This window comes from Ovis aries, chromosome 3 (genome assembly GCF_016772045.2).
Source record: "Ovis aries strain OAR_USU_Benz2616 breed Rambouillet chromosome 3, ARS-UI_Ramb_v3.0, whole genome shotgun sequence".
Taxonomy (NCBI): Eukaryota; Metazoa; Chordata; class Mammalia; order Artiodactyla; family Bovidae; genus Ovis; species Ovis aries.
Window position 1 is genome coordinate 199,224,170 of NC_056056.1, and position 21,744 is coordinate 199,245,913.

General features: G+C 39.3%; 1 protein-coding gene across 1 annotated transcript in view; it reads left to right on the plus strand.

Moving 5' to 3' along the window:
- The window catches only part of SLC15A5 (solute carrier family 15 member 5), a 100,419-nt gene that overhangs the window by 10,264 nt on the left and 68,411 nt on the right, over nucleotides 1-21,744 (plus strand). The window contains 2 exon segments of the mRNA XM_027965843.2: nucleotides 6,814-6,983; nucleotides 16,911-17,131. Coding sequence (XP_027821644.2) covers nucleotides 6,814-6,983; nucleotides 16,911-17,131 — 391 coding nt within the window.

Here is a 21,744-nt window from a genome sequence, read left to right on the forward strand (position 1 = left end):
CCGACTTTTCCCGACCCCATGGACTGCAGCCTACCAGGCTCCTCTGCCCATGGGATTTTCCAGGCAAGAGTACTGAAGTGGGGTGCCATTGCCTTCTCCTTGACTCTTCTAAATAGTTCAATTTTAACCCATTCAGTTCAGTTCAGTCACTCAGTCGTGTCCGACTCTTTGCCACCCCATGAATCATAGCACACCAGGCCTCCCTGTCCATCACCATCTCCCAGAGTTCACCCAGACTCACGTCCATCGAGTCCGTGATGCCATCCAGCCATCTCATCCTGGGTCGTCCCCTTCTCCTTCTGCTCCCAATCTCTCCCAGCATCAGAGTCTTTTTCAATGAGTCAACTCTTTGCATGAGGTGGCCAAAGTACTGGAGTTTCAGCTTTAGCATCATTCCTTCCAAAGAAATCCCAGGGTTGATCTCCTTCAGAATGGACTGGTTGGATCTCCTTGCAGTCCAAGGGACCGCCAAGAGTCTTCTCCAACACCACAATTCAAACGCATCAACTCTTTGGTGCTCAGCCTTCTTCACAGTCCAACTCTCACATCCATACATGACCACAGGAAAAATCATAGCCTTGACTAGGCAAATCCAGGTGAAGAGCCACCATAATCCTGGTGAATTATCTCAGTATCATTCCATGAAGAATAACATATTCTTTCTGAACTCTTAAAATTGTCCACTAAGGCACGGGAGTCCCGGAAGTTTTCCTCCCCTCTTTCATTATGTTCGCAAGTAGGATGGAAAGCCCATTTCAAACAGTTTATCTTAAAATCACCTAAAAAAAGTCTGAACCATGTCAAAATTGGTCAGTCTAAAAAATGACAAAACATTTGAGTGACTTTAAAATTATTCAGTTCGAAACACATGAAAAGATGCTCAACATCACTCATTATTAGAGAAATGCAAATCAAAACCACAATGAGGTACCACTTCACACCAGTCAGAATGGCTGTGATCCAAAAATCTGCAAGCAATAAATGCTGGACAGGGTATGGAGAAAAGGGAACCCTCCTACACTGTTGGTGGGAATGCAAACTAGTACAGCCACTATGGAGAACAGTGTGGAGATTCCTTAAAAATTGCAAATAGAACTACCATATGACCCAGCAATCCCACTGCTTGGAATACACACTGAGGAAACCAGAATTGAAAGAGACACATGTACCCCAATGTTCATCGCAGCACTGTTTATAATAGCCAGGACATGGAAACAACTAGATGTCCATCAGCAGATGAATGGATAAGAAAGCTGTGGTACATATACACAATGGAGTATTACTCAGCCATAAAAAGGAATTCATTTGAATCAGTTCTGATGAGATGGATGAAACTGGAGCCGATTATACAGAGTGAAGTAAGCCAGAAAGAAAAACACCAATACAGTATACTAACACATATATATGGAATTTAGGAAGATGGCAATGACGACCCTGTATGCAAGACAGGGAAAGAGACACAGATGTGTATAACGGACTTTTGGACTCAGAGGGAGAGGGAGAGGGTGGGATGATTTGGGAGAATGACATTCTAACATGTACACTATCGTGTAAGAATTGAATTGCCAGTCTATGTCTGACGCAGGATGCAGCATGCTTGGGGCTGGTGCATGGGGATGACCCAGAGAGATGTTATGGGAGGGAGGTGGGAGGGGGTTCATGTTTGGGAACGCATGTAAGAATTAAAGATTTTAAAATTTAAAAATAAAAAATTTAAAAAAATTTAAAAAAAATGAAAAACAAAAAAAATAAAAAAATACAAATTATTCAGTTCAGTTCAGTCGCTCAGTCATGTCCGACTCTTTGCGACCGCATGAATCGCAGCACGCCAGGCCTCCCTGTCCATCACCAACTCCCAGAGTTCACTCAGACTCACGTCCATCGAGTCCGTGATGCCATCCAGCCATCTCATCCTCTGTCGTCCCCTTCTCCTCCTGCCCCCAATCCCTCCCAGCATCAGAGTCTTTTCCAATGAGTCAACTCTTCGCATGAGGTGGCCAAAGTACTGGAGTTTCAGCTTTAGCATCATTCCTTCCAAAGAACACCCAGGGCTGATCTCCTTCAGAATGGACTGGTTGGATCTCCTTGCAGTCCAAGGGACTCTCAAGAGTCTTCTCCAACACCACAGTTCAAAAGCATCAATTCTTCGGCACTCAGCCTTCTTCACAGTCCAACTCTCACATCCATACATGACCACAGGAAAAATTATAGGCTGACCTTAATCGGCAAAGTAATGTCTCTGCTTTTGAATATACTATCTAGGTTGGTCACAACTTTTCTTCCAAGGAGTAAGCATTTTTTAATTTCTTGGCTGCAATCACCATCTGCAGTGATTTTGGAGCCCAAAAAAATAAAGTCTGACACTGTTTCCATTGTTTCCCCATCTATTTCCCATTAAGTGATGGGAACAGATGCCATGAGCTTTGTTTCCTGAATGTTGAGCTTTAAGCCAACTTTTTCACTCTCCTCTTTCACTTTCATCAAGAGGCTTTTTAGTTCCTCTTCACTGTCTGCCATAAGGGTGGTGTCATCTGCATATCTGAGGTTATTGATATTTCTCCTGGCAATCTTGATTCCAGCTTGTGTTTCTTCCAGTCCAGCGTTTCTCATGATGTACTCTGCAGGGTGACAATATACAGCCTTGACGTACTCCTTTCCCTATTTGGAAGCAGTCTGTTGTTCCATGTCCAGTTCTAACTGTTGCTTCCTGACCTGCATATAGGTTTCTCAAGAGGCAGTCAGGTGGTCTGGCATTGCCATCTCTTTCAGAATTTTCCACAGTTTATTGTGATCCACACAGTCAAAGGCTTTGGCATAGTCAATAAAGCAAAAATAGATGTTTTTCTGGAACTCTCTTGCTTTTTCGATGATCCAGTGGATGTTGGCAATTTGATCTCTGGTTCCTCTGCCTTTTCTAAAACCAGCTTGAACATCAGGAAGTTCATGGTTCACGTATTGCTGAAGCCTGGCTTGGAGAATTTTGAGCGTTACTTTACTAGCATGTGAGATGAGTGCAATTGTGCGGTAGTTTGAGCATTCTTTGGCATTGCCTTTCTTTGGGATTGGAATGAAAACTGACCTTTTCCAGTCCTGTGTCCACTGTTGAGTTTTCCAAATTTGCTGGCATATTGATTGCAGCATTTTCACAGCATCATCTTTCAGGATTTGAAATAGCTCAACTGGAATTCCATCACCTCCACTAGCTTTGTTCATAGTGATGCTTTCTAAGGCCCACTTGACTTCACATTCCAGGATGTCTGGCTCTAGATGAGTGATCACACCATTGTAATTATCTGGGTCGTGAAGATCTTTTTGTACAGTTCTTCTGTGTATTCTTGCCACCTCTTCTTAATATCTTCTGCTTCTGTTAGGTCCATACCATTTCTGTCCTTTATCAAGCCCATCTTTGCATTAAATGTTCCCTTGGTATCTCTTATTTTCTTGAAGAGATCTCTAGTCTTTCCCATTCTGTTCTTTTCCTCTATTTCTTTTCATTGGTCGCTGAAGAAAGCTTTCTTATCTCTCCTTGCTATTCTTTGAAATTCTGCATTCAGATACTTATATCTTTCCTTTTCTCCTTGGCTTTTTGCCTCTCTTCTTTTCACAGCTATTTGTAAGGCCTCCCCAGACAGCCATTTGGCTTTTTTGCATTTCTTTTCCATGGGGATGGTCTTGATCCCTGTCTCCTGTACAATGTTACGAAGCTCATTCCATAGTTCATCAGGCACTCTATCTATCAGATCTAGGCCCTTAAATCTATTTCTCACTTCCACTGTATAATCATAAGGGATTTGATATAGGTCATACCTGAATGGTCTAGCCGTTTTCCCTACTTTCTTCAATTTAAGTCTGAATTTGGCAATAAGGAGTTCATGATCTGAGCCACAGTCAGCTCCTGGTCTTGTTTTTGTTGACTATATAGAGCTTCTCCATCTTTGGCTGCAAAGAATATAATCAATCTGATTTCAGGATTACTAAATAAATTATGGGAAATTTTAAAATTATTAATCCCAAAAGATTTGCTAAATTTTGAGGCGATAAGGTTTTTCCCCTTTATTTGTATTCAACACTGTGGAATCACGAAGACCAAAAAAAAAGAAAAAAAAGGAAAAAATTACCATTTATATGTACTCACAATTATTTGCAGTTCCCAGTCTGTGTTTAAAAGTAGACTAAAGAAACATATTTTTACTGCTGCTTTCAATTTTCCTTAATCACTGGTATTTATTTTTCTTTAGTGCTTTGCTCTCTGACTTTCTGTGCGAGAGGTGCTTTATATATTCAATTTGCTAGTGAGCTATGAGATGAAAGGAGTCTTAATGGTGAGTTTGAAGACTGTGGATTTTTATTTCTTTTCTTTTTTTTTTACAGTTGATACATATATAATTTCACCTTTAATTATCTACGGCTTGTCCTGTCCATGGATCAACAAAGACATATATAAAGCGTGATTGTACTAGGTAATTCTTTTAGAAAATTATACAATCAAATAGGTCGGGTGACATTTGTTAAAATATACTTAGTATTTTATGTGAAATCTCTTCCTATACAGAGATATTCAGCACTATAATTCTTTGGTTTATAACTGTATTTCACAAGATGTAAGTCTTGGAAGAATTGTAATTTTCCTTGACCCTCTTTAGAGTAATTCCATTTACATTCCCCAGTGGTGTACTGAAGAATCTCAGGGAGTCCTCTTGGTTTTCTCTGCAATACTTAGCATTTGAAACAGGGTTTCTTAAAAATTAAAAGGACTATAACATTGCTTGCAGCTCCAGCTTCTCTTTGTTACTACCAGCCACAGTTCAAGTGTCCGGCTTGTAGAAGCATTAAAGATGACCTGAGGTAGAGCCAAGGGACTCTATCCCATTGTCCTAGAAAATTCTAACTTTGTACCTCCCCTGCATGGTGATCTCCAGTAGCATATTGACCACCTACCTCATGCGAAGAGTTGACTCATTGGAAAAGACTCTGATGCTGGGAGGGATTGGGGGCAGGAGGAGAAGGGGACGACCGAGGATGATGGCTGGATGGCATCATGGACTCGATGGACGTGAGTCTGAGTGAACTCCGGGAAATGGTGATGAACAGGGAGGCCTGGTGTGCTGCGATTCATGGGGTCGCAAAGAGTCGGACACAACTGAGTGACTGAACTGAACTGAACTGAACTGCATGGTGATAAATCAATCATTATTAGTAGATTATAGTCAGTCAGCTTACTCGGCATGACCATGCTTGACATTTGATTACTTTTCTAGGTCAGTTATGGAGAGTAGATGTTCAAGATTTTGAGTGGGGTGATCATTTCATGGGTGCATACATATTCAAAACTTAAATTGACAGGATGACATTGGTCAGACCACCATATGGCCAATTTCAAGACGACTGTCAGACTCACTGTACTGTTTCTATATGTAGCCCCCTTCTTCTGCCGATAAAAGCTCTCGCCCATTGATTGTCAGTGGAGGGGAGTCAGCCTTTGGACAGGAGTCTGCCCTCCCCCTGCCCCGGTTGTCGTGTCCAACTCATTGTGACCCCATGGACTTAGCCCACCAGACTCCTCTGTCCATGGGATTTCCCAGGCAAGAATACTGGAGTGGGTTGCCATTTCCATCTCCAGGTAATCTTCCCTACCCAGGGATCAAATCCAGGTCTCCTGCACTGCAGGCAGATTCTTTACCAACTGAGCCACCAGGGAAGCCCTCTGCCCTAGTTGCTGGCACCCAAAACAAAGCAATTTTTCCTTTCTACCAACTTTGCCTCTTTATTGGCTTTTGAATAGTGAGCAACCAGACCCCACTTAATAAGTATGTACTTAATAAGAAAGCTAATAAACAAAGATGTAGACGGTCAACGGGCATATGAAAAGATGCTCAACATGTCTAATCATCAAGGAAATGCAAATCAAAACCACAATGAGATATTAATATTACTTCACACCCATCAGAACATCTATCATCAAACAGAACACAAATAACAAATGTTGGTGGGGATGTGGAAGAAAGGGAACCCTTGTGCACTGTGGGTGGGAATGCAAATTGGCACAGCCACTGTGGAAAACAGCATGGAGCTTTCTCAAAAAGAAGACTGTGAACTACCATATAACCCAGCAATTCCACTTCTGGGTATATATATATCTAAAAAAAAAAACCCAAAAAACTAATTTTGAAAAGAATCATGCACCCCAGTATTCATAGAAACATTATTTACAGTTTCCAAGTTATGGAAACAGCCTGTGTCCCTCAACAGGTAAGTGAATAAAGGAGATGTGGTATATGCATACAATGGAATACTATTTGGCATAAAAAAGAAAGAAATGTTGCCATTTGCAGCAACATGGATGGAAGTGGAGGGTATTTTGTCAAGTGAAATAAGTCAGATCTAGAAAGACAAATACTCTATGGCTTCACTTATATATAGAATCTAAAAAATGCAACACACTAGTGAAATGACAAAGGAGAAGCAGACTCACAGATATAGAGAATGAGCTAGTGGTTATGGGGTGGGGGAGTATAGAGGCTGGGAGAGTGGGAGGTACACACGGTTGTATGTAAGACAGGCCACAAGGATGTATTTGTACACCATGGGGAATGGAGCCACTGTTTTGTAACAACTATAGATGGAGAATGACCTTGAAAATTTTTATAAAAATTTTAAAAAATGGAATTTGAAAAAAGAAAGCTAATAAACAGTATTTGCAAAATCTAGTTTGCCTCATATGCTACTACTTTATAGCGTATGTTTATTTAAAGAATTAGCAGCTATTATATGAAGCTACTCAATGGAAATTTTATTTTTGTTTTTGATTCCCAGGTTTTATTGGATCATGAACCTGAATGCAACTGTGGTCTTTCTGGGAATATCTTATATCCAATACTCAGGGGCCTGGGCCCTGGTTTTACTTATTCCTTTTATGTCTACACTTATGGCTCTGATAACTCTTTATATGATGCACTATAACCTGATTTATCAGCCAGAAAAATGTAAGTAAATCTCACTTTACATTTTTTTGTTTGTTTTTATGGTTTTCTTGACACGTCTTCTTCCTCTTAGGTTCCGTATAATTTCACTTTCAACTCAGAGAATTTGTAGAGTCTGTCACTTACTTCACTTGAGAGCAACAGAGTCTATAAGAATATCAGTAATCTCTATCTTATTTTTCCCTTGTTAAAAGAGTTTTACCAATGGAATATTTTAAACATAAACAAAAGTAGAAAAAAATCATATATGAACCCTTCTATCTAGCTCTCAGCTTCAGCAATTCTCAATTCATTTCTACTCACTTTTGCCCCATCCCTACTGGTAGTTCTGAAGCAAGAACCAAATATTACAGTGCTTCATATGTGTGTATAAAAAGAAGCTATATATATGCCCAATACTTTAAAAATATAATCACAATGTCATTAATGCACACACAGAATTTCTTAAGATGATCAAGAATCTGTTAAAAAATATTTTTCCCTTTTAAAATCTGTTTATTTTGTTTTGTTTTATAATTTATTCAAATGAAATCCAAATAAGGCCCATATATTCTAAATGGCAGCCATGTCCCTTAAACCATACATACTCCCCCTTCATCTCTATTTCTCGCCTTTCAATATTTTTTTCCTTACGAAATCTGAACATTTCACATAATCTGAATTTTGCTGATTATATCCATTTAATGTCATCCAAAAGGTTTTCCCTCTTTATTTCCCCTAAAATGTCTGACAGACATAGATCCTTGATCAGATTCAGATTTTTCATTTTTGGCAAAATTCCTTCACAGATGGTGTTAGGTACTTCACACTGTCTCATTATCTGCTTTTGCAGGGTCAGTACCCATTGTTAATTTTTGTTTAAATCTATGATCCCATTGGGGGTTGCAAGTTGGTGATATTCTATATTTCTTCCTCTTTTATTAGCTGAAATAATTCTATAAAGAAATTCTATAAAGAGAAATTTTATTAGCTGAAATATATTCTCAATAACTATTTCATTACACAGAAGTAGTTTGTATAAGGAAAAGAAGATAAATGTCTAATTCTTTCCCTCTGTTTTTAGATTTTCAAATTAATGAGATGAACTTCAATGTCTTCCAAAGATGATCTATTAGTTGTTTTTAACCTATTAATAAAAACAACTAACAGGTCATCTATTAGTGACCCTGTGGACTGGACTGTAGCCCACCAGTCTTCTCTGTCCACAGGATTCACCCAGCAAGAATATTGGAGTGGGTTGCCATGCCCTCCTCCAGGGGATCCTCCCAACCCAGGAAATGAACCCTCATCTCTTATGTCTCCTGCATTGGCAGGTGGGTTCTTGACCACTAGTGTCACCTGGGAAGCCCATAGATTCCATATATATGCATTAATATACAGTATTTCTGTCTTACTTCACTCTTTATAATAGGCTTTAGGTTCATCCACTGCATTAGGACTGACTCAAATTCATTCCTTCTTATAGCTGAGTAATAGTCCATTTTATATATGTACTACGATTTCTTCATTCATCTGTTGATGGACATCTCGGTTGCTTCCATGGTCTACTACTATAAATAGTGCTGAGATGAACAGCACTACAAGGTTGCTGTTGTTGAGTTGCTAAGTCATGTCTGACTCTTTGTGACCCTGTGGACTGTAGCCCACCAGGCTCCTCTGACCATGGGATTTCCCAGGCAAGAATACTAGAGTGAGTTGCCATTTCCTTCTCCAGGAGATCTTCCCAACCCAGGGGTTGAACCCACACTTCCTGCATTGCAGGTGGATTCTTTGCCCTTGAGCCACTGGTAGAGCCCTTCCATGCACAGGACTTTCGTCTATTTGCTTTGTCTTTTGCATAGTTTATGTTTGAAATAAAATTTACCTATCTTCTTTGTTTCTAGATTTTGAATGTTGGTGCATAAGTTTTCCTCACTCCCAGATTATAAAAGAATTCATTCATATTTGTCTTGGCATATATATATATATTTACCTTTATATCTGTGACCCATTTGGAAATTATATTATAATAAGTTTTAAGAGTGAACTCAATTTCATCTTTTTCCATATAACTGTCATATTATCCAGCCTTTTATTAAAAAGTGTATTTTTTCCCACTGCTTTGATGCCACCTTCCTGTATACCACCACTTGCATTTCTGGAATTTCTGTTTTCTTCCTTTGATCAGTCACTCTGTTCATATTATCTCTCTTGTTTAAAAAAACTCTTATCTTGATTTCTAACATATTTTACTTTCAGTAGTATCTTCACTGTTACCCCTATTTCTACCCCTTATCTATACAGCTACCACTAATAGCAATGCAAGAAGTTACGTTTTTTAAAATTAAGCACATTCACCACTGGTACTTCATTTCACCCCATATCAGTGAAGTGGGCAAGAAGGGCACAGGGTTTCCTTTTACAGACTATACTCCATGGACTTTATTTCTGCTCTTGTACCATCCCGAGCTTTACTTTTCCACTTAGCATGTTGTGCTGAAATGGTCTATTTCTGATCAGTTAAAAATTCATGTGTCAGTTTGGCAGAAACCAACACAATACTGTAAAGCAACTGTCCTTCAATTAAAAACCAGTGAAAATCGGTCAGTCATGTCCGACTCTGCGACCTCATGGACTACACAGTCTATGGAACTCTCCAGGTCAGAATACTGGAGTGGGTAGCCTTTTCCTTCCCCAGGGGATCTTCCCAACACAGGGATCAAACCCAGGTCTCCGGCACTTCAGGCAGATTCTTTACCAGGTGAGCCACAAGGGAAGCCTTCAATTAAAAATAAATAAATTCAATTATAAAAGAAAATTCCTGAGTCATATACATATTTGGAATATAGTAAATGTTCAGTGTTTGTTATTGTTAAGCTGAGTGCAGAAGATGAGACATAATTGAATTTAATGAGTTGCCCAAGACGTCACAGGCAGTGGCTGATGTGGAACCAGAACCCAGATCTTACTTTTCTCAGGCTAGAGCTTGTTTTTTTCACACCATGAACTGAGGCAGTGAGACAGGGGAAACATTACCCCGGAAGCCTCTGCCTTGTTTCTCAGAGATCTGTGTTCTGTCAGTCACAGCTGGGCAGTACACAGCCTCCTGGCAGTCTGTGGAATGGGTTCATTATGCAAAAGGATGTCTGAGAGATCCTCTCTGTCAGCCCCAAAAGGCAAAAAAGAGGAAAATGTAAAGGAAGTATAAGCTTTTGTCAAAAGACCACTTTGGCATATTCTGGAGTATGTAATTGTCAAGTAATTCTGCTTTTGTGAATGTGTTAGTCACTCAGTCGTGTCTGACTATTTGCAACCCATGGACTGCAGCCTATCAGGCTCTTATGTCCATGGAATTTTCCAGGCAAGAATACTAGAGCAGGTTGCCATTTCCTACTCCAGGGCTTCTTTCCAAGCCAGGGATCAAACCTGGGTCTCCTGCATTGCAGGCAGATTCTTAACTTACTAAGCCAACAGAGAAGCTTATACATAATTTTTACATTCAGATTTTCTATATAACTATTCAGCATCCAACCATTTGCTTCCTAATCTCCTATCTGAAAGTATATATTCATCTGAATTCATCTGAATAAAGAACTACAATTCTTCATGTAATACAAATCTATTTGATCAGCTCTGTTTACTGCCAGACTACTGCAGTTCATATGCTACCTATTTTAACATGTGATAAGGTAACCTTTCTTTGGACAGTCACAAGAAAAAATTATATTAGCTGCAGGTAAAACTACAAAATGTTCACCAGCAGTTTACACAATACTCTATAAAATGAATATTTTGGAGTTGTTTTGCTTTGTTTTGTTTTCTTTTTCAAAGTTATACAGTCACCCAACTATGGTGAAGTAAAACTCTGTCTTCCCTCTAGAAAAGTATATCATCCTTATTTTGGCTTCTTCCTCTCTGATGACTAAATTGGAACTTCCTCAAAGCTGTAATTCAAAGCCATAGGTGACCTTAAAGAAATGATTTTTATATGCTACCTTTTATTTTAAGGTAACTTTTCAAATGTGGACTATGCATTACATTATGTTTAGCTGTCAAGCACAGTCTTCATTTGCATTTCTTCCCACTGCTGTAATTTTGAGAACTGGCAGGTGACCAAAGAAGAAGGGGAAAAAGTGCATCTACCATCTAGAGTGCAATGTAGGATTTTTTATTATAATTAAGTAGAATAGATGTTCATGATTAGATCAAGGTCAGAGGAGCAGACCATCAGAGCCAAGAACTTAAAGGTGCAAAGAATTTAAAAATTGCTTTCTAAAGTTTTTTTTAAATAAAAAAATAAAAAATAAAAAAATAGTAATGGTTATGATCTTTTAAGTTTGGCAATAAACATTTAAAATAGCTCATCTGTTTTATTTTAAAATGTGCACACCTGGTGTGTTTGCCATGCATGTTTAAACTGGAACTTGAAGTCTCGGTTGCATTTTCATTTCAGGTGTTTTTTTTCAGCTTCCCAGTTTCTGCTCCTGGTGTAGAAAAGCAATTTGAGGATTATAATGACAATGGATTTTTTTAAAGGCTGAGTCTACACGACACACAATATTATACAGAAGGCTTGGGTTTGGAGTTTATTGTACAGAAGGCTTGAGTTTCCTATTAAGCCTAATAGATTAATCCAGGAATGTGGTATGATGTTTAGATACAGATGTTTTCAATGGGGCTTCCCTCCTGACACTCGGGGATAGTTACAGTTTGAATGGATAATGAATGCTCCCTCTGCATAGACAGATACAGCATAGCTCCTTTTCCCGCCTCCTTACTGGCTCCCTCTCAGTCCACCTTGTCAATTAGGTTTATTGCTTCCTCTTTCCTCTGACTAACAGTCCATCTAGTTCATTGTCCACTCTTTCTCCTTGGCCACCTTTTCTCATTCTTATAGTCTCTTAATGGAGTGGTTGTTCAGTCACTCAGTTGTGTCCAACTCTTTGCAACCCCATGGACTGCAGCATTCCAGGGTTCCCTATCCTTTACTATCTCTCAAAGCTTGCTCAAACTTAGGTCCATTGATGCCATCCAACCATCTCATTCTCTGTCGTCCCCTTCTCCTCCTGCCCTCAGTCTTTCCCAGCATCAGGGTCTTGAATCAGCACTTCACATCAGATGGCGAATTGGAACAGAGCCCTGGAATTTATTCCAGGATCGCATTCTTCTCTCTTTACCCTCTTTCCTTAAGTGATCCACACCAAACACTCCATCTCATTTAACTCTCCTCATCTTGAAACTCACATTCCTGACTTCCTATTCATTTTCATTTGGTTATCCAGGGGTCATCTCAAATTTAAGCTGACCAAACCTCAACTCTTAATTCATCCCGCTGCAAATGTGCTTATCTTTTCCATTTTCATGTAAGGGGAACAGAAGTACCATCCTTAAATCTTCTCATTTCTTCACCCTCTCCCCATGTCAAAATATCCTGTTGATTCTTCAACAACACTTCTCATTCTTTTTTTCACTTTTTATTTTATATTGAAGTATAGGTGATTAGGTGATTAACAATGTTGTGTTACAGATGTACAGTGAAGTGATTTAGTTGTACAGCTATCTATTCTTTTTCAAATTCTTTTCCCATTTAGGTAGTTATACAATATTGAGTAGAGTTCCCTGTGCTATAAAGTAGGTCTCCGTTGGTTATCCACTTTAAATATAGCAGTGTGTCCATTATATGTGATGAAAACTCAGCCATTAAGAAGAATGAAATAATGCCATTTATGGCAGCATGGATGGACTTAGTGATTATCGGTATATACTGAGTGAAATAAATCAGAAGAGAAAGACAAATATCATAATGATATCACTTATATGAAACTAATAAAAGATACAAATGAACTTATTTATAAAACTGAAACAGACTAACAAACAGAGAGTGAATTTATGGTTACCAGGGAGGAAGGATTGGGGAGGGGGTAGTTAGGGGGTTGGCATTGACATGTAAACGCATCCCATTCGGTTCACTTCTCTCCTTCCTGGTCTGTGGTCAAGTCGTCATTACCTGTTAACTGTCTTCCATCTTTGTCTTTTGTTCGGTAAAATCCATTATGCACACAACTACCAGAGTTCCAGAGTAACTTTTTTTAAAACGTACATCATATCTTATGTCTACTCTGTGTAAAATTTCTTAATAGTTTCTCATAACATGAAAAATAACTCCTTACCTTGGCCTGTAAAGTCTGACCCTGACCAATTCTTAGATCTTATTTCCTTCCAACATTCTGAACTGCAGCTTCATTGACCTTTACTATTTCTGAGCCTCTCCCAGCTAATTTCTACTTCATGACATGCTTGGTATATGCTTCCTCTGGGTCATTTTGCCTATTTCCAATCTATTCAACTCTCAATTCAAATTTCAACTCTTTAGGTGTTGTCTACACCCTACCCCAGGCTTCCCAGCTAAGCAGTGGTATAGAATCTGCCTGCCGATGGAAGAGATACTGGAGATGAAGGTTTGACTCTTGGGTTGAGAAGATCTCCGGGAGAAGGAAATGGCAAATCACTCCAGTATTCTTGCCTAGGAAATGCCATGAATGGAAGAGCCTGGCGGGCTACAGTCCATGGGATCACCAAGAGTCTGACATGACTGAGCACGGACATGCACACCTTACTTCTACGGTCTCTATCTTATCACTTCACTTTGTTTCATCATTGAACTCACCTAGCATTTCCCAGCTTGTTTAGTGTCTTCTCAGGGACCTGTAAATCTTCTTCACTACTATATTCTTAAGGACCAGAAAAGTTACTGGAACTTAGTAGGTATGTAATAAAATATGTTAAATGAATGAATGAATGTTGGCATTCACATTTGTTTGGCATCACTTATGCACAATCACTGCAGATGGTGACTGCAGCCATGAAATTAAAAGACGTTTACTCCTTGGAAGAAAAGTTATGACCAACCTAGATAGCATATTAAAAAGCAGAGACATTACTTTGCCAACGAAGGTCCATCTAGTCAAGGCTATGGTTTTTCCTGTGGTCGTGTATGGATGTGAGAGTTGGACTGTGAAGAAAGCTGAGTGCTGAAGAATTGATGCTTTTGAACTGTGGTGTTGGAGAAGACTCTTGAGGGTCCCTTGGACTGCAAGGAGATCCAACCAGTCTATTCTGAAGGAGATCAGCCCTGGGTGTTCTTTGGAAGGAATGATGCTAAAGCTGAAACTCCAGTACTTTGGCCACCTCATGCGAAGAGTTGACTCATTGGAAAAGACTCTGATGCTGGGAGGGATTGAGGGCAGGAGGAGAAGGGGATGACGGAGGATGAGATGGCTGGATGGCATCACGGACTCGATGGACGTGAGTCTGAGTGAATTCCAGGAGTTGGTGATGGACAGGGAGGCCTGGCGTGCTGTGATTCATGGGGTCACAAAGAGTCAGACACGACTGAGCGACTGAACTGAACTGATGCACACTTGAAGGGCTAGCTAAAATTTTAGACCTTCTTCATACTTAATCATTTCTTGTTCTTAATCATTTTGTTTTCATTGTTGCATATCGCCATATCAGATACAATTTTACTTGTTTAAATAAATTCATTTTTCAAAGTGTGTATTTAAGGTAGGCTACTGAAAACTTGGTCCATCAAGCAATGCTTATCATAAATTGTTACTAGTGTGTAACAAAGAAGATAAAGTCACTGGGAGAAAACACAGTAGAAGTATTATGGAAAGTTACATCATATATCTGTTGTATTTAATAATCAGATGATCAGGTTTTATATTTTGTATCTTTGTTTTTATGTTATTTCTTAGGTATTTCATTTTATCATACTTCACAAATGTATTGACTATTATAGTTGAGAAATTTTTTTTTAAAACTTTTATCTTTTAACACAGCTAATTTCAGAAGCACTAATTCAAACTCCCTTTCTTTAGAAATAATAAGATAGCAATATTAATTATTTAATAAGATTGGAGATATCAATTTATCACACATAAAAGCAGATCCCAATTTTCCTTAAGACATAGTGATTTGTTTATGTGAAGAAGAAATAGTGAGTTTAAAACATTATATTCAATAAAGTCCTGAATTTAAAACATACAAAGGAAATTAGGGGAAATACCTCTGGAAATAATCTTTTATCCTTCAAATAGTTATCATTTAATAATAAAGCCTATTTGAAAGCACAGAGTAAGTTGGATCAACGCCAGTAATCACCCTTCTGACTACTTGGTACTATTTCACAAGAGTTGGACAGAGAACAGGTTGATGAGCAACTGAAACAAGATCAGAAGGAAATGTCAGGAAGTTAAGTCTCCAAGCCCAGACCTGTCCATATTCAGTCTCTAGACTGTTCATCAAGACATTTTTTAGTTCTCATCTTACCAAAACCTTAAGTAAACTAATTGAAATAGCTGAGAAAGTTTCCTAATAGAGCAGTTCTTCCTCCAATAGTAAAGAGATGTCCCAGTTATTTCATTGTTAAGGGACACAAACCGTGGCCACTCACAGGGACGTCTGTCTCCTTTGGACTTCTCAGTTTTGAGGGCCTTTCATCCAAGTCTGGCCACAGTGACTACGAGGCAAGAGTGACAGTAGATATGAGCCTGTCTCCTGTCAGCAATTATCCCGACATACTTCTACTTGACCTCAACACACTTCGCAGAGGCAGCCAAAGAGCCTCTGCTGTAATCATTCTTGGTCACTACCAATTTGGGCTGGATTTGATTCAGTGACTTAGAGGTGAAAGGCTCCATATTCAATTACCAGGCCCCCAGCTTCCTCAATTAATCAAAGACTGACATAATAGGTCTATTACAACTCTTAAGGAAAAGACCAGATCCAATCAATATCATCACTCTATAACCATAAAAAGAAATGAATATTCTTTATTTAAATCTGAAAACCAACACTGTGGCATTTAAATGAACTTGATTACAATGCATTTCATCTAGAATTTTACTATGGGAAACTTGAACGTATTTAAAATGATGATCAAACTATATACTCTTGAGTTTCTAAAGCAGCCTTCTTTGGAGAAACTCAAGCATGTTTCTGTTTATTTCACTGTTTATCCTGCAACCATGGTTTGGTGTCTTTGTAATTTAAGGCAAGGTTTATCTGGTCTAAGGGAGTGCTAAGGGAGTGCTATGAAACATTGTAACAATCATGATGGCACCTCTGAACTGCTAACTAAACCAGGATCTCTTATCTGTCATTGGATTAGGAAGTCCTAACGGAGTCAATGAAAAGGTGAAGTTTGAAAGATCATAAAAGAAGCAACAATGAGGTTGCAAATCACTATCAGTTAAGTGATTGCAAATACCTAAAGCAATAAAATGCTTCTGATGCTAAGCGACAGCCATATAAACCCAGAGGAAACTACTGGAAAAGTCAAAAGCCAGCTAATCTAATCTGAACTTTTGGTGACACTATCAACATATATAAAGTCATTTGAAGAGTTCAAAGTTTAACCTTATGTCTGAAATTCAAGGATAAAGTCAAAGCAGAGAATATATTTCCTTTCATCTACATGTCAAAATAAGAAACCACCTTCTACCTGACAAGGAAAGTGAGGATTATTTATATGGCAATTTATATTTAAAAAAAAAAAAAAAAACAGTACCAGTTCTTTGTGTTAAGCCTGTAAAAGAAAGTTCAGGGTGTCTCATTCATTAATGTGTTAAAGTTAGAGGCTTCTGAGAGATTCTGAAATCTTTTACTTTGGTGCTATATTTTGTCACCTTTCTTCCCTTTTTAATATGCTCCCGTTGATCTTACCTTTTTCATTTTTAACATCGGCTGTCAGGCACCACCTTGGGCTGGTCACCAGGATGCCAGAACCCTCTTCAGAAGCTTGTTCCTTTGAATTCAGCCTCTTGGGTGCTAAAACCTTCTCACTTACTGCCCTTCATCCTTTCCATTGTTATCTTTCTGATAGATATTTTGGAAAACTGAAAAATATTCCTTTACTAAATACATAATATTTCCGATTATTTGCAGGTTGCTCCCTCCTGACAACATTCAAGGCGTTTGTTAATGCACTGAAAACATGTTGTCTGCAGTATTGCCACCTTGGTGGAGGTGTGACAAGCTGGTTGGACCATGCCAAGGAAAAAAATAGCGGTCTTTACAGTGAGCTCCTTGTGGAAGACCCAAAATTTTTCTTCAACCTTCTGCCACTCTTTATTTTTCAGCTCCTCTACAAAATGTGCATTATGCAAGTGAGGAAAAATAACTAATACTACCCACAGAAACAGTAAAATGATTGCATGATAACATTACAAGTAGACATTTCTTTTCACCCCAACAAGTGTTTCCCATATACTTCGTTAGGATGTTAACCTATAAATGTTTCTAATCATTACAGGCTCTAGCTTTTAAGGACTAAGTGGAGTCAGATATAAGCATTCCAGAGGAGGATCTGAGTGTGGCATTTTTCCTGTTGAACTGCAAGAGTTTGTCATTAGGTGCAGACATGGCAGACAATACTTTACAGAATTTCCAAGGCTTGTGAGTAACTTAGAAAAATATGAGCTCTATGGGCAATTATGGGCTTCTCAGGTGGTGCTGCTGCTAAGTGGCTTCAGTCTTGTCTGACTCTTAGTGACCCCATGGTCTGTAGCCTACCAGGCACCTCCATCCATGGGATTTTCCAGGCAAGAGTACTGGAGTGGGGTGCTATTGCCTTCTCCGCAGATGGTACCAGTGGTAAAGAATTCACCTGCCAATGTAGGAGATGTAAGAGATAAAGAGTTCGATCCCTGGGTCAGGAAGTTCCCCTTGAGAAGGACATGGCCTCCCACTTCAGAATTCTTGCCTGGAGAATCTCATGGACAGAGGAGCCTAGTGGGCTATAGTCCAGGGGGTCACAAAGAGTCAGACATGACTGAGCGTCTGAGCAACAGAAATGGAGATAAATTAACTTTGCTTTCCTCCTTGACCAAGCTTTTAAAAATTGGTATTAACAAGTAGCTAAATTGGCTGATTCAGTTATGAAGAAATATAAATGATTATAAAAATCTTTGAAGAAATTTGAAACTCTTCATAGCTAACATCTAACTTGGAATTAGATGGCTAATGAGTGAGTTAAATCATAGAATACTAGATTCTAGAATCTATAGATCTAGAAAAAAATCTTAGAGATTAATTTACTCAATTCCTTCATTTGTTGAAGAGGAAACTGAGGCTTGAAAAAAGTTAAGTGATTTGGGGTAAGTAGGTCAGTGAATAGCAGTGAAAGAAAAGACAGAATCTTATCTTCTGACTCTTAGTAAAACACTTGCTCCTCTAAACCAGGGGTCAGCAAATTACTACCTGCAAACCAAATCCAGCCCATTGCCTTTTTCATATATCCTGTAAGGTAAGAAGGTTTTTGCATCTTCACATGATTTTTAAAAATAAAAAAAGAATAATATTTTGCAGCACATTATAATTATAATTGGGTGCACAATTATAATTATAAATTGTATGAAATTCAAAATGAGGTGTCCATAGAAAACAAACAACAAATTTATGATTACCAAAGGGAAAGGGCAGTAAGGATAAATTAGGAGCTTAACATATACACTCTACTGGGTGGTGCTAGTGGTAAAGAACCTACCTGCCAGTGCAGGAGATGTAAGAGACATGGGTTCAATCCCTGGCTCAGGAAGATCCCCCACAAGAGTGCATGGCAACCCACTCAAGTATTCTTACCTGGGAAATCCCATGGACAGAGGAGCCTGGAAGGCTTCAGTCTACGTGGTCGCTGAAGGTCGGACACGACTGAGCAACTTCACTTTCACTTTTCACTTTCATGCATTAGAGAAGGAAATGGCAACCCACTCCAGTGTTCTTGCCTGGAGAATCCCAGGGACAGGGGAGCCTGGTGGGCTGCTGTCTATGGGGTTGCACAGAGTCAAGACACGACTGAAGTGACTTAGCAGCAGCCCATATATATATATATATATATATATATATATATATATATATATAGAGAGAGAGAGAGAGAGAGAGAGAGAGAGAGAGAGAGAGAGTGTGAAGTGAAGTGAAAGTCGCTCAGTCATGTTTGACTCTTTGCAACCCAATGGACTATACAGTCCATGGAATTCTCCAGGCTGGAATACTGGAGTAGATAGCCTTTCCCTTCTCCACAGGATCTTCCCAACCCAGGGATCGAACCCAGATCCCTCACATTACAGGCAGATTCTTTACCTGCTGAGCCACAGCAAAAGCCCAAGAATACTGGAGTGGGTAGCCTATCCCTTCTCCAGTGTATCTTCCTGACCCAGGAATCGAACTGAGGTCTCCTGCATTGCAGGCAGATTCTTTACCAACTGAACTATCAGAGCGCCCCCATATATTGAGTGTATATATATTGAATCACTTTGCTGTACACTTGAAAGTAGCACAACGTTATAAATCAACTCTACTTTGATTAAAAAAAAAAAAAGAAAGTACAATTGTTAGAGAAGAATAAGCATAGGATTTCTCCTTGTTTAGAAGGATCCTGCCAGCAACTAGAATAAAAGCCTCTTCTTTAAAAGAAAAAAAAAAAAATTCAGCGTTCATAAATATAGTTTATTGGAACACAGTCTTATGTTCATTTGTAATAGCATGTCTGTTTACGCCTGCAAACAGCAGAGTTGAGTAGTTGCAACAGAATCCACACATGGAAATATTGTCTATCTGGCCTTTTACAGAAAAGCTTGCTGACCCTTGTTCTAAACAATACATGAAAACTAGGCTGATTTAGTAGATTCAACCTCTCTCTTGATTCTACAATAATAGATGGTGCAAAAATACAAAAGTACCACCTCTATATATGAACATTAATATTATAAAAAATCTTAGGATGAAGAAATTAATCATGAGTGCAAAATTGCTAACTGACCCATGGGCAGCCTTGAACCTTCTGTGCAAATAGCACAGATTCTTTTTTTTAATTTTTATTTTTTTAGTTTTTTTTTTTTTAATTTTAAAATCTTTAATTCTTACATGCGTTCCCAAACATGAACCCCCCTCCCACCTCCCTCCCCATAACATCTCTCTGGGTCATCCCCATGCACCAGCCCCAAGCATGCTGCATCCCGCGTCATAGACTGGCGATTCAATTCCCACATGATAGTATACATGCCAGAATGCCATTCTCCCAAATCATCCCACCCTCTCCCTCTCCCTCTGAGTCCAAAAGTCCGTTATACACATCTGTGTCTTTTTTCCTGTCTTGCATACAGGGTCATCATTGCCATCTTTCTAAATTCCATATATATGTGTTAGTATACTGTATTGGTGTTTTTCTTTCTGGCTTACTTCACTCTGTATAATCGGCTCCAGTTTCATCCATCTCATCAGAACTGATTCAAATGTATTTTTTTAATGGCTGAGTAATACTCCATTGTGTATATGTACCACAGCTTTCTTATCCATTCATCTGCTGATGGACATCTAGGTTGTTTCTATGTCCTGGCTATTATAAACAGTGCTGCGATGAACACTGGGGTACATGTGTCTCTTTCAATTCTGGTTTCCTCGGTGTGTATGCCAAGCAGTGGGATTGCTGGGTCATAAGGTAGTTCTATTTGCAATTTTTTAAGGAATCTCCACACTGTTCTCCATAGTGGCTGTACTAGTTTGCATTCCCACCAACAGTGTAGGAGGGTTCCCTTTTCTCCACACCCTCTCCAGCATTTATTGCTTGTAGATTTTTGGATCGCAGCCATTCTGACTGGTGAATAGCACAAATTCTTGATTCTTACCCTCATAATTTAGTGACTCCTACTGTTTCTTTTGACTAAATCTAACCCTTCTCGGAAAACTGTCATATATTTTAAAATTTGACATAAATTATAATAAACTTTGATAAACTAATTTTTAAGCATATCACCAAATCTAGATGCCTACTCTGTTGCAAAGAACAAACACTAATATCGTTGATCACCTATATAGCCGCTAAAGGATGACTTCACAGTGTCTTAAGTCAACCCCCACAGCATGTCTCAGAACTGATTTTGTTATCCTAGATCTGAGTCTCAGAGACATTAAGTGGCTTGCAATTTGCTCTTGGTTGCCCTACTAGCACTATGGCCACATGGCTGTCCCAACCCAGGGCGGGTATCAGTGCCCACACTTTGCTGTTACCAACTATACTGCTCTTGCCTTTGGGTTAAAAACCCGTATACAGGGCTTCCCTGATAGTTCAGTGGCGAAGAATCTGCCTGCCAATGCAGGTGACGTGGATTCGACCTCTGATCAGGGAAGATCCCACAGGCCTCAGGGCAACTAAGCCCATGCACCTCAGCTGTTGAGCCTGTGCTCTAGAGCCCGGGAGCCGCAGCTACTGAGCCCACATGCCTCGGTGGCTCAGCCTGGGTGCCTTAGAGCTCATGCTCCACGACAAGAGAAGAAGCCACTGCCATGAGAAGCCCGAGCGCCGCAACTAGAGAGTAGCCCTGCTCATGGCACCAGAGAAAAGCAACAAAGCCACGAAGACCCAGAGCAGCCAGGAATATGATAGATGAATAGGTAAAATTGTATTTTAAAAAATCCCTGTACAATGAACTCCCTGGGCAGTCCAGTGGTTAAGACTCTGTGCTTCAACTGCAGGAGTCATGGGTTTGATCCCTGGTCAAGGAACTAAGATCCTGTATGCCAGGCAGTGCAACCAAAAATTAATTAAAAAAAAAAAAAAAAACCCTGTACAGACTATACAGGTTCCAAAATCATATACAGTAATGTTATGCCAGAAACTCCAGAGAAAATGGTTAGAATATACTTCTCAAGGGGGCCGATGAAACTTCCGCTGGGATAGGCTGGTGTTAGATTTTTGCCTCCAGATGAAATAATCACCAGTATA